The 13,147-nt window shown below is 32.8% G+C and overlaps 1 protein-coding gene across 2 annotated transcripts in view; it reads left to right on the forward strand.

Annotated features, from left to right (window-relative positions):
• Positions 1-7,107: 7,107 nt before the first annotated feature.
• LOC118205557 (synaptonemal complex protein 3-like) overlaps positions 7,108-13,147 on the forward strand; it is a 32,523-nt gene continuing 26,483 nt past the window's right edge. Inside the window, exon 1 of one of the 2 annotated variants that reach the window (XM_035377848.2) lies at positions 7,108-7,559. In XM_035377848.2, the coding sequence (XP_035233739.1) occupies positions 7,353-7,559 (207 nt within the window). In that variant the 5' untranslated portion in view covers positions 7,108-7,352. The remainder of the gene's footprint in view (positions 7,560-13,147) is intronic. The other variant, XM_035377847.2, reaches the window with a different exon arrangement.

The raw sequence follows: 13,147 nt of genomic DNA on the forward strand, positions 1-13,147 counted from the left end.
AGCACACCAGGAGCACTCCAAAGGTCTCTGTCCCTGATGTTAGTGGAATGAAGCATGTACCTACCTCTGTCCATATCACCATATCAAATTAGCACCGGGAACCATTTGTCAGACTGAAACGACTCTCATTAGTTTAAGAGGATGTGACTCCATTGATGAGGTGTTTAGTTTTGTGTTCTTTACGTTTATGTCTGAATCTCTTTTCAAATTGTTGCCTCTAAATGTTATCACGATGTATTATTTTTTTTTTAAAAATAAGTAATGAAGAATCTGTGTATCTGGCAAAATGAACAAAAATATTTTATCATTGCAAGGAATTATTGCCACAGTTTTTTATGCAAATATCTAAGTCTGCTTCTTCAGAGAAAACTTGTGTTGCTCGGGAGTAACTCACCCCTTAAAATACATTCATCTCATACTGCCTTGAAACTAACATCAAAACATTTTGCAGAACACAAAATCATAAAATTAGATCATAATAATAAGGCTTATAGCATCCTTTTGTCTGTATTACTGGAGTCGTAGAATTCACAATTCCAAATATATAAAAATAATGGCTTATTTGTTTTACATAATAAAAGTCTTAAAACTTAGAATGCCATTTTAAATTGCATTATATATCATTGCCTTTCTCAATTTCAAAACAAAGAATAATTAAATTCAATATTTTTAAATTTTCCAGTGTTTTCAAATACATACCTTTTTTGTGTGTTAACAGTTCCTATAAACTTTGTAAATAAACATGCCAGAAGAGCAAAAAAATAACCAACAATTTTGAATGTTTTATACAACTACTGTAAGCAGTAACAATTTTTACAGGTGAAGTTATTCGGAGCAAACCAAGATATCGTCATGAACTTTTTTGTTAAATTTTATTACAGGCTGCTTGGGCAAGTGTCTGGTCTTGTGTAGAACAACATGCAATAGTTAGCTATATCGTTTTCCTTGGCTTTTATTTTTCCCAGGTAGGGTATTTGACAAGAGAATTCTGTGCAAAAGAAAGTTAACATGATGTCTTTTATGACGAATCATGCAAATTGGGCTCCTGGCAGGCGTGGCATCTGATCAGGTGAAATTCAGGAGCTTAGGGGTTGGCTGATAAGAAGAGTGATAAAAAAAATGAAAGCATTGGTGGGTGGGCTGATAGACTCATTCCACTCAGTTTTGAAGTGGATAGCCGAGTAAGTGAGAAAAGGGAAGTGGAGTTTATATAAGTAAAATGTTAAAGTGTTAAGTTAAGGGGTGGAAAATGAGATAATTAAAATTAACCATCAAAATTTTAAAGTTTCATTATGAATGAAATTTATGAATACTATAACTAAACAGTTTGAGTATTTATAAATTTCGTTCATAATTTCAAATAGGATGTTCATTCTATCTACCTATTCCTCACAACTCTTCAGTTTAGGCATTGATTTTTTTAATGGTTTGGATCATAAAAGTGAGATTATAAAAGTAGAGAGATAAAGAGCGATCATAAAAAATTTTTTTCCCTATGATGTCACTGATTTCTTTTGTGCAACTAAATAGTCCATAAATTTTGATATGCTTTTTTTATTATTCTTATATGTGTTTTGGAAGTTTTTCTTCTTAATTCTGGGTTTAGTAGAACTGGTGTTAGCTTCGTGTGCAAAAATATTTTGCTTTTCATCTAGAACATGTTTGAGTTAGGACTGGTTATCTGGCTTTAGAAAGCTTGGGAATAACTGAAACCTGGTCTGCTGAATTCTAGTATTTAGGGTAATTTATTTCAGGAAGTTAAGAGCATCCAAGATAGGATGCAGAGTGACAAAATTGTCATTTGCTATACTTTCAGTTTTCTGATTTTCCTTAATGTGCGCAATCTAGTGTTTTGTGAAATAAACAGCCTTAAATGCAATGAGGCTGGATGTAGCAATTTTAGGAGAAGTGGTTCCACCTTCGACAATTAAAACACTGCAGGACTGAGTTTTTGATAATATTTGCTCCCCACTGATTGAGAATAACAGAAGTCTTTAAATTTTTTCAACATTTTCCGTCTGGAGTCGTTGAACGGCATAGGTGTTTTGTTTTCCTGCACTTCCTAGCTGTGAAATCTTTTGCACTGTAAAAACTCCATTGGTTAGAGAAATTTTAATGTTATCTTCGTTGGTGGCGGAAAGAAGTCCTCTGATGACAACCTTAATTGGTGTATTGGTCTTAACGTTGATAACATGGTGCTCAGTATTGTTGTGATGAAAGAATTCTGTTCAGACATTAGGTCATTTGCAGAATTAGGCATAATTGTAAGATTTTTTTCACCTATAACGTTTTCTAAAAATTTAGCTGACATGATTTGAGCTAATTTACTTAGAAAGCCCTCATGCAAAAGTGACCAAGACAAACCAATATTGATAGCATAGGATTGTGATCGTATTATTTTCCTGCTGTCCTTCAGGAGTTGCGAGACTGTCATTTATTGTGGAAAGAGAAATAAATTGACAGTATATTTATTGTGGAAAGAGAAATATTACTTATATTAATTTTAGGGTGTTTGCACGTTTTAGCGGTCTGGTAAGAATCCATCTTGTTGCGAGTTAATAGGAAGTTCCTTATTTTTGTTTTTACGTTTTGCAACTCTCTTATTAGAGATTTTACGCATGACAGTTATTGTAGAGATTGAATGTGAATAAAACTTAACTTATGCCTTAGATGATGAGCTTCTTTCCAATAAGTGTGTGTGTGTATTTAATTATTGCAAAGCACACTAGGGCTATCTCCCTAAGGGGAGGGATGCCTTCATGGAGGACTTTCCAAAAAGAGAAATCTATTTCTTTAAAGCGTCGATAGTCGTAGTATCAGTCAAGGCAGAAAATCTGTTAGACAGGACTTGTAAAACGATCATCATTTTATCGTAGTTATTGTCCAGTTCCTCATTACATCAATTCTTCGGAATCATTGTCTGTAGCCGAGTTTTCATCACTAGCCCAGTCGTCGTGAGCTACGTTAGATAAAGGTCGCCCTCAGGTGAGGCTTTACAGTCCGACTCCCACATAAGCAAAATGGAGAGCTCCTTCACGCACAACGGCTGATGATGAATTGAAATGTTTACCTATTTACATCTCGAATACAATTTTTTACGGTATGCACTAGTCATTTGCCACTGCTAAGGCCAGAAGCAGTCGTCATTTTATTATGGAAGCACTAATAGGCGGCCATCGTTACCTCCTATGAAGGGACAGTTCCCCAGGAGGAAGGAGACCCTCAGACCTGGCAAGTTCTATGGGTGCCTTAACACAGTTAAACGTCTCGAACCATCCAGAGGCAATCCAAGGAGGCCTCAACCCAGGGGGACGACTTTTGTTTCATAAATTCTGGTTTTAGAAACACAAGTCAGCAGTGGACGGCCACGCATCCACCGGGGAAAAAAGGTACAAAGTTTAACATCTACCCAGTACTGACCAAGGGGAGCCAAACCGTCAAGGACAACTCTCGATGTGAAACCACGTAACGTCCCCACAACAAGGGACAGAGAAGGCAGGACCATATGATCCCTGTCGACACTTAACCTACCACCGTATAAACGATTGTTCTAGTCACTGTGAAGTGTTCTAGTCACTGTGAAATGTTCTGTCTCCAGAAGTTGAAGTATTCTAGCCAGTTCCAGTCGACCCTCAAGGTTGGTAATTAGAACATAGGCCAACCTGGTTACCAGCAGGGCCATGAGGAGACCTATGTTGGATTAGGACAGCAAGAAGCTACATACTGCGCGTCACTGCCACGTAACTAAATATCCACTCAGAAGGGTCAGACTAGATCCCGGGTTTCCTCCCAATAAATATTCTGTTCCGGAAATCCGATCCAACCCCTCCTCAAGGAAGTATAACTACTTCCGCCCCTATGAAGGGACAGATTATTTATATCCATGCCTTCTCTGGGATTCGAACCCGTGCTCCTTGGTACCGTCTGGGCAGCACCCGAATACAAATGGTATAGTGAATATTAAAAAAGTATGGCAACACTTTGTAAATATAAACATTGATCAGTTAGTGCATCCACTCCAAATACACTTTTTTCCCTCTTCGCCCTCTCTAATATAAGAGTGATAAGGCATAGTTATTATTGATAAGCCAGAGTATATATTTTTTTCAAGTAAAATTAGATGTTTTAGCAAATTTTAAAATATTTTTTGAAACTTAATTACTTATAGTTTAAAATTTTTTATGTGAAAATTTAATTACATGATGTTATAGTGCAATCTCGAAAAACATTTTGTTTTACTAAATTTATGATTTCAGTTGATAATTTATCAAGATGCTATTCTGAATTTGGTAGTCTAACACATCTCTTTCGGAGGTAATTACTTCGAATTAAAATTACATTAATTTTAACGTTGAAAAACTCAACATTAAAAAGTAGTCACGTTCAAATTTAAGCCGAATAGGATATTTAAAATTAGAAAAGTGGAAAACTTATAAGAAAAATTGATTTTATAATAGGTATTGAAAGATAGGAATCATTTATCTTTTCCAAAATGGGTTTCTAATGAAAATATAACAAGATACTGAATTTATTGAGAAATGAGATGTTAAAGTGTTCCTTTTGAATATAAGCCGCATTCTAAGTCTTAAAAATCTGAACAAAACATGAGGCTAAATTAAAGTGACCACACGTCCCGATTTTGGCGGGACAATCCCGCTTTTTCGAGGACTGTCCCGCGTCCCGCCGATTTTTAATATGTCCCCGCTTTTTAGAAAACATCTGCATTTCTCATTTTAAATGTACTGTAAATATATATTGCCTGTTATTTATTAATTATTATAGTGAATATAAAGAAATAAAAAAACCACATAAAATGCATGCAGAGTAAACTAAACTAGGCGATGTAACGAGCTAGATTTACTCGTTGGTGTTCGATCATTGTCGTTACGTCCCGTCAAGGAATATGTATTTTTAACGGAGGAACAGCTAAAATTAGCTGAAGGGCTATTTGATTTCCACACCATAAACCACAATCAGAGTTTCAGATCAATTGATTGTACGTCACAAATGATCGAAACATTGTACGACAAAAAATTTGCACATGCAAGGACAAAAACCGAAGCAATTATTTGCAATGCTTTTTTTTTTTACCATATTCGTTTTCACAACTGCAGAAAGAATTAGATTAAATGCACATTTATGTCCATATATTATGATGCTTCCAACCACAAAGATTTAAAATTATTTCCCACAATTGTTAGACTTTTTGATCCAAAAACAGGAATTAAAATTAGAATATTAGATTTTGTTTCATTGCCGGGTGAAACTTTTTTTTCCCCCAATGGCAGATTGTGAACAGTTACAGCTTTGTAACAGAATCCATTAATCTATAAATAAGGCTAGACGTGATGCTCTCTTTATTATGGAGGCACCTAATAGGTGGGCCACCATTGTCTCCTATGAAGAGACAGTAGACAGTTACAACCATGCTTTTCTTAGATTTGAACCCAGGCCCTTCGGTATGGCAATCAGGCTCCCCTAACTACTATACCGTCTGAGCGACTGCCGAGTGAAACTTCATAAATAATTTTTGATTCAATAAATACTATTTTTAAAAAGTTAGGTTATTTAATTACGGCAAAGCCTCGAGGGCTATCTGGCTAAGGGTAGAGATGCCTTCGTGAAGGACTTTATAAGGAAAACTGGCTCGTATACACGTTACACATAGGGAAAACCACGAAAACACCCATGCAGCCAGCCCGTTCGCGGGATTCAAAACCAAACAGCATATGACTTACTCTCAGTGGATGTTGAAAATATTATTTCAAAAATTGTTTCGTATTTATATATATATATATATTGTACGTGTCGAAAGTTTGAAGGAGTTTTGTGAAAGCGCAGAAATCGAATATAAAAGAATTATTGGTTACAGCAAAACACGATGGCTGCCTCTTTTACCAGCTGTAGAAAACATTTAAAAAATATATGAACCATTAAAATCATACTTTTTATAACAAGATAAATTTCCAAAAGAATATTGCAAATGTTTTTTGAAAATGACACATCACAAATTTGTCTTCAGTTCATCCACAGCCAAGCTACATTATTTCACAATGCTGTGAAAATTATTGAAGGGGACAAAATTTCAATTACGGAAGTGTCAAATGAAATCAATAATTTAAAAACAAAATTGCGAGAAAGAATTTTGATAACGATAACGTTCCTTTAGTTATTCGAAAGGACATCACTAGGTTGGATAAACAAGGTGCCATATTAAACGAACTGATTTTCTGAAAGGAGTCAGACATTTTTATAATAACTGCTTCGAATATCTTGAAGAACGGGCAGTTCAATTCGATGATATTCAAAACTTTCATTGATCTTGAAGAACGGGCAGTTCAATTCGATGATATTCAAAACTTTCATTGGGTGACTTTGAAAAGGGAAATTTTATGGAATTTATCTTTTTAATATATTAGTAACCATTTTCCGAAGAATAATATTTGCGAAAATGATCTTTTTGATGAGGTGTCATTGGTAAAAAAATATGTTACTGATGAAAAAATTAAATGTTGGTTGTCTGCAAATGTGGAAACAGACAAAAAAAATGGATGGAGTTATTCCTTCATTTTAAACAGAATAATATTCCTTATGAAAATATTTTGAAAACTGTAGAACACGAGCTCTCGCTTCCAGAAATAAATGCAGCAACAGAAAGTGTTTTTTTTTTTTTTTTTTTTTTCTAGTATCAATAAAATACGGACCATTGGAAAAACGCAGTTGAACATTAAAACTCTAAAATCTGTATTGAGCCTAAAATATAATTTAACCAGTTCATGTGAGAAATTTCACGACATTTTAATAAATGATTCGAATCTATTGCAAAGTATTCACTCGGATAAAAAATATAACCGTGAAAGAAAATCATAATTTTTAAAAATAAAATATTAAATTAATTAAAAATATGATATTCAAATTATTGTTTTTTACAAATATTTTTATAGTTACCAATAGTTAATAATAAATATATTTTTGTATATTTATAGACAAATATATGAATGTTTACATAAAAATACATTTTTTGAATTATTGGTTTGTTTTCATAACTAAACTATAAGTCTCATTTCATTCCATTTGTCTCGCTTTGTCTCAATGAAAATGTGCTCACTTTAGACTAAATTGAAAGTATTACTGTATTTTTTTTTCGTTTGCGTTTAAGAATCGTAAGTGGCAGCGATTTTTGGCGATAACTTGACACGTTTAGGTTTTGTGATTGTGGTTGCAACATAAAGGGCTATTTTGTTTACGTAAGTTAAGAGGATTCTAAAATTTGTATAAATATCCCCCCTGAAATTTCTTAGATTAATTCAAAATAAATTGCTAAGTTACATTTCAGTGAGTCATTTGGAAACATGGCCTGTAATTCGCGTGAAGAACAAAATGAGCTTCGAGATATTGATGCTAATTGTTCTAAAAGTGAAAATAGTTGTAATAATATTTCAGAAAATTCTCGTTCAGTAGATTTCATGTCAGAACTAGAAAACGAAATATCGAATTTCTATAATGAAGTACATAAAATTCTGAAGGCGAAACGAAGAAGCTTAGAAGAGTTTACGAAGGTGAGTTTGATTTTAACATATTTGACTTTATGGAATTGTATTCGTTGAAATAAATTAGCGTTTAATCCTAGTATCCGGTGCACACGGGATTTGGCTACTTTTGGCGACTTTGTGATGAGCAGTAAAAACGGGACATGTACGATGAGTAGTAAACAGATCATTCAAAGAATATGTATAGTTATATAATATAGTATATATTATGTATGTACACATATAGTATATAGACGTTCTTTGGATCATTTTTGGTGTTGGCGATAATTTTCAAAATCACGCCAAGGTTGCACGGTATACTAGGATTTTAACCTAAATTAGAAGTAAAACGTTCTTAAATTGTTCACTTGATGGATGTACAAATATAAGTAACATTTTTTAAATCTTAATAAATTTTGAAAGCTTGTCTTTATAAAACTATTTATTTCTGTATCCAACTCTTATTGAAAAGAAAAGAAAAAAAAAAAAAAGATTAAGCAGGAATATACATATCATTGTGTAATTGCACTGTATATATTTCATAAGTTTATTTTCTTTTAATGTTTCTTTTGTGTGTTGGGGGGGGGTTAAAGGGCACCGGGTCAAAATGTCATGAGTAACTTCGGAATGATCATTAAGAATGAACATAAATTCAATAATTTTCCTTCCTAGAGTCCAGTTATTCTGGTTGTTAGAAAGGGTGTAATGCAGCTTAATTAGCAGCTGCCGAATATGAAACACCTGCAAGTTAAAAACTCTAATGGGTACGTGAGGGCGATAATGCTGTGCAATTTTTAATTTTTCTCTTGGATACTGGACGTTTGTCGAAAGAATACAACGGACAGCTTGTTAATTTATTTATTAGGATAATTAATATTTGTATTAAGGGATATTGCTTATTTCATTGCAATTTTTTTATATGTAATACATTTTTATTGAAATTTGTGTGCATGTTTTTCTTGTTTTTTTCTTTGTTTTTGATAAAGTTGTTCTGCAGAGTAAAATTCTGTGCAGTTTTTAAATTTAATGTTTGATGTTTCCTTTAGGCATTTTCCCGGTACATTTAAAAGCCAGACGAAGGCTGGCCGCATAGCAGCTAGTCGATAATAAAACCAATTCCAAATTAGGGCTTCCAGATGCCAATATTCTGTGTAAGATTACGTTATTCAAAATTTGAAGGCTGTAGGTACAGTCGTGTTATCAGTATGCGAGAAACATACATACATTTATGCCGATTCTTCATTATTTAATTTCTTTAAATATAACAGTGCGATAATATTTGGTAGCACCAATTTCAAAAGTGAACTGACATTTATAGTGAATCAATGCAAAATGCCAAAACGAAATTAATAGTCCTTCTGGCTTTAAAAAAAAAGGGGGGGGGCTTTTTTTTTTAGCGTTTTGTTTGTTACCTTTATATATTAGTTCAAAGGGGCTTTGTCCCTGAACGAGTATTGTTTTGCGATTTTGCGTCGAATCATTATAAACGGCGTATCACTTTTCATATTGTTGCCACAAAATGTTAGAGTCCTGCAGTATATTTGAAGAAATTAAATAATGAAGAATCTCTATAAATGTATGTATGTTTCTCGCATTGTGATAAAACAACAGTACCTACAGCGATCCAATTTTGATTGACTTAATCCTACTACAAATATGGGCATATGAAAGCTCAAATTTGAAATTTGTTTTATTATCAATTTCATATTTTTTAAAAATTTAACGAATTTTTTATTAAGAAACTCAACGATTTAAAAGCGAGCGATGGCAACACTCTACGGGGGGGGGGGAAGCCTTTTTGTCTTCAGCGCAAGGAACTGTGTATCGGAAATTCTAAAGATATGCTCATTTTAAAATTATTTTGCGACATTGCAGTTGAATTGAATTTTATGGTTTAAGTGCAGAGAACATAATGTTTAATAAATAGAGGTAACACAAAAAGCGTTAAAAAAAGTCCCTTTGGACGAAATTTAAAATCCGAAACCTTTCATGTTTTTTTTTTTTTTTTTTTTTTTTTTTTTTTTAAATATTATGTTCTTTACACTTAAACCATAAAATTCAATTCAACAGTAATATCGCAAAATAATTTTAAAATGAGCCTATCTTTAGAATTTGAATTTTCGATACACACTTTTTTTTTTTAACCGTATATAGTGTTGTCATTTCCTGCCTTGAAATCGTTGAGTTTGTTAACCAAAAATTCGTTAAAGTTTTACAAAATATGAAAGAGATAATAAAACAAATTCCATATTCCAAATTTTGGCTTCCAGATCCATGTTCGGGCCAGATTCATATTCATATTTGGCCTTTGGATTCCAGATTTCATATTCGGGCGGAAACGTACGTTATTCAAATTTTGAAGGCTCTAGGTACCGTTGTTTTATCGCAATGCGAGAAACATGCATACATTTATGCAGATTCTTCATTATTAAATTTCATTAAATATAATACACGGCGATAATATATGGTTTCAACGATTTGAAAAGTGATACAGCCTTTTAAAGTTCTTAACGCAAAATGCCAAGGCGAAATTAATAGTCCTTCAGCGCAAATTGGCCCTTTGGACTAAAAACCAGGGTTTGCCTATGAAAACCTTTGGAACTTCAGAAATTGGCGACGTAGCAAAACTTCAGAAATTGAAAAAAAAAAAAAAAAAAAAAAAAACCTCCAGAAATTGGGGACGTAGTTTGACAAAGAATGTTACGAGTATGATTTCCTGAAGAATGTTTATGTGCATGGTTGCCAAATCTTGACACATTATGGTAATATGGCGATTCTACTAAGATGGTTTCAAAAATACATAAGTACCCATTTCTAATGTGCTCTAGTGACAATTCTCTTTTTTTTCTTTTCTTTACTGAATAAGGAGCTACAGACAAAAGAAAGCTGTATCCTATTATCAGAGAGTTCAAGTAACATACAAACTCTTAACTGTCTTATCTTATTCTCGATAATTTTGCAGGGTACAATATGACGACTGGAGTTCATTGGCTAATTCTGCTGTGGGATCTGATTCAGTGATTGAGCACAAGTCGTTATCTATATTTACTGTTATCTCCAAATGATGGAATTTCTGTAAAGCCGAAATTAGCGGAAATCAAACTTTTGCTTGCTGTTATGAACTTGGTCGTTTTTGTATGTGCACTGCGAAAAACAAAAATAAATGATAAAAATCTGAGAGGTTTCAGATTTTAAATTACGTCCAAAAGGCGTTTTTTTAACATTTTGTGTGTTACCTTTATTTATTAAAAATCAAGTTCTTCGCACTTAAACGATAAAATTCACTGAAAGAGCAATATAGAAAAATAATTTTAAATTGAGCATCTCTTTAGAATTTCTGATACAGTCTCACGTGCAACAAATAAAAATATTTTTTTTCTGTACAACGTTGCCATTGCTCGCTTTGAAACCTTGAGTTTGTTAATCAAAAAGTCGTTAAAATTTTACAAAATATGAAATCAATAATAAAACAAATTTCAAATTTTGTCTTTCACATGTCCATATTCGCCGTTGGATTACGTCATTCAAAATTTGATGGCGCTAGGTACCGATGTTTATCACAATGCGAGAAACATGCATACATTTGTGCAGATTCTTCATTATTTAATTTCTTCAAATATAAAGCAGGGCGATAATATTTGGTGGCAACAGTTTGAAATGTAAAACGGACATTCAGAGTAATTCGACGCAAAATCGCAAAACGAAAACGGTAGTCTCTCAGGGACAAAGCCCCTTTGGACCTAAAAAAAATGGTGGCTTGGCATATGCGGTCAAGAGCAGGAGACTGACGTTAATTACGGAACGGGAAAGTAAACGGCTGTGTCAGGGATCATAAGGGGAGATATGTTAAAAAAAAGTGTTTTTAGATCTCAGTATCAGTAGATCAGGAATAAAATCTTGAATGGAGCTCTCCTCTGTTTTTCACTGTAAGTCAGTAACGCGTACAAGGATGCACACGGTATCGGAATGGAGACAAATTACATAGGATACGAAAAGTTTTGAAGTGCTCTTTTACGTATTTATTAAACAGCTTAATAATATTAGTATGCACTTTTTTGGTTTATTAATAAATAAATAATTAATATTAATAAATTATAATAAATTTATTAATAAATTAATAAATAAGTTTTTTAATAAAATAGTACATAAACATATCAGTAATAAAGTATTTACAACTATTTTAGTAATAGTAATAATTAGTAAATATCCATATCATTAATGTAATTAATGAAAGGCATTTGAAACCAAAATAGGATTTGCATTAATAAATTATAGTTAAGAATAGTGGCCCCCATTGTTCTGATTATTATTGGAATAATTTAAAGATTAAATCCGATAGTAGCTTAAAATGGTTTTGCAGTTGGAAAAACAAGAATATAACTCATTTTGATTCACCTTTCTTTTCTTTATGATTGACGAATATCCGTTTGCCATACACGTGATCAAATAGGGAGTAAGTGTTTAATCCATAAGATAATAAGTATTGATTTACATTTCCTATAACTACTTCTAATTAAGGCTTCCTAAGAGCAACCCCCTTAATTTTGACTCGCAGCTTTTAATTGTAGACTAGGATATAAGCATAGGATCTACCTTTAAACAATGGGATTTTTTTTAAACACTGTGCAGTGACAATGCCTAGTAATAATAGTTTTAGAGTCACTAAGAATCATTTTCTGGATTCCCATACTGATTTTTTTTCCAAGAGATATTAAAAGTTGCAATTGACGAGTATGAGCAATGCATAATACATACATATATAACATAAGCATACCATAAAGAAAAATGAACCCCAACAAAAGCTGATCGACTGTTATTGAACTCTAAAGAGGGGGTTATCAGAGGGAAAATGGCAATTAAAATTCCATTCAATTGATTTTAATTATTTATTTACTGTATCGATTTATTACTAATTGTAATGGATTGGAGTATTTGAATATGAATTAGCTGAATATTTAAGAAAAATGTTATGACTGCGAGAATAGAAAAAACATTTTTGAATATCTGCTTTCTTATAGAATCCAGATGAATTCATTTTTACTCAATGAAAATCAAAATTTAGTAGCTGATTAATCTGTCGTGTATCGAGTACCTTAGTTCAGTGATCCGTATTAATGTGCCCTTTTTAAAAAAAATTAAATGCTTCAAGAATAATTAGAAAAGGACATAATTCTCTTTTTACCCTTAAATTCTACAATTAAAAAACTGCATTTTCAGCTATAACCAGGTGAAATAATTCTCTAAATATAATTCAAAGCATAAAAAGTAAAGTACATAAACGGCTTGGAAATGGAACTAGCACTGAGATTCTCTTTAAGAAATATGGTGAAGCTTACAAAAAGTCTACGAAGTGAAGTAATTCCGTAGAATATTTTCTAACTCTTTATGATTAAATTGCATTCAATTATACTTAATAAACGACATGTAAATATAATTTAACGTATATGTGTGGATGTGTGTGTGTGGCTTACTAGCAGCTGAGAGGTAAAGTCGTTGAACTTTGGCAGGTTGATTCGGGGTTCGAATCCGAACGGGATGGCTGTATTGGCGTTTGCGTGGTTTTCCCCACGTGTAACGTGCGTAAGAGTCAGTTTTGCTTAAAAAGTTCTCCGCGAGGC

This window comes from Stegodyphus dumicola, chromosome 5 (genome assembly GCF_044657685.1).
Source record: "Stegodyphus dumicola isolate Sdum_Otavi_A_Nest chromosome 5, ASM4465768v1".
Taxonomy (NCBI): domain Eukaryota; kingdom Metazoa; phylum Arthropoda; class Arachnida; order Araneae; family Eresidae; genus Stegodyphus; species Stegodyphus dumicola.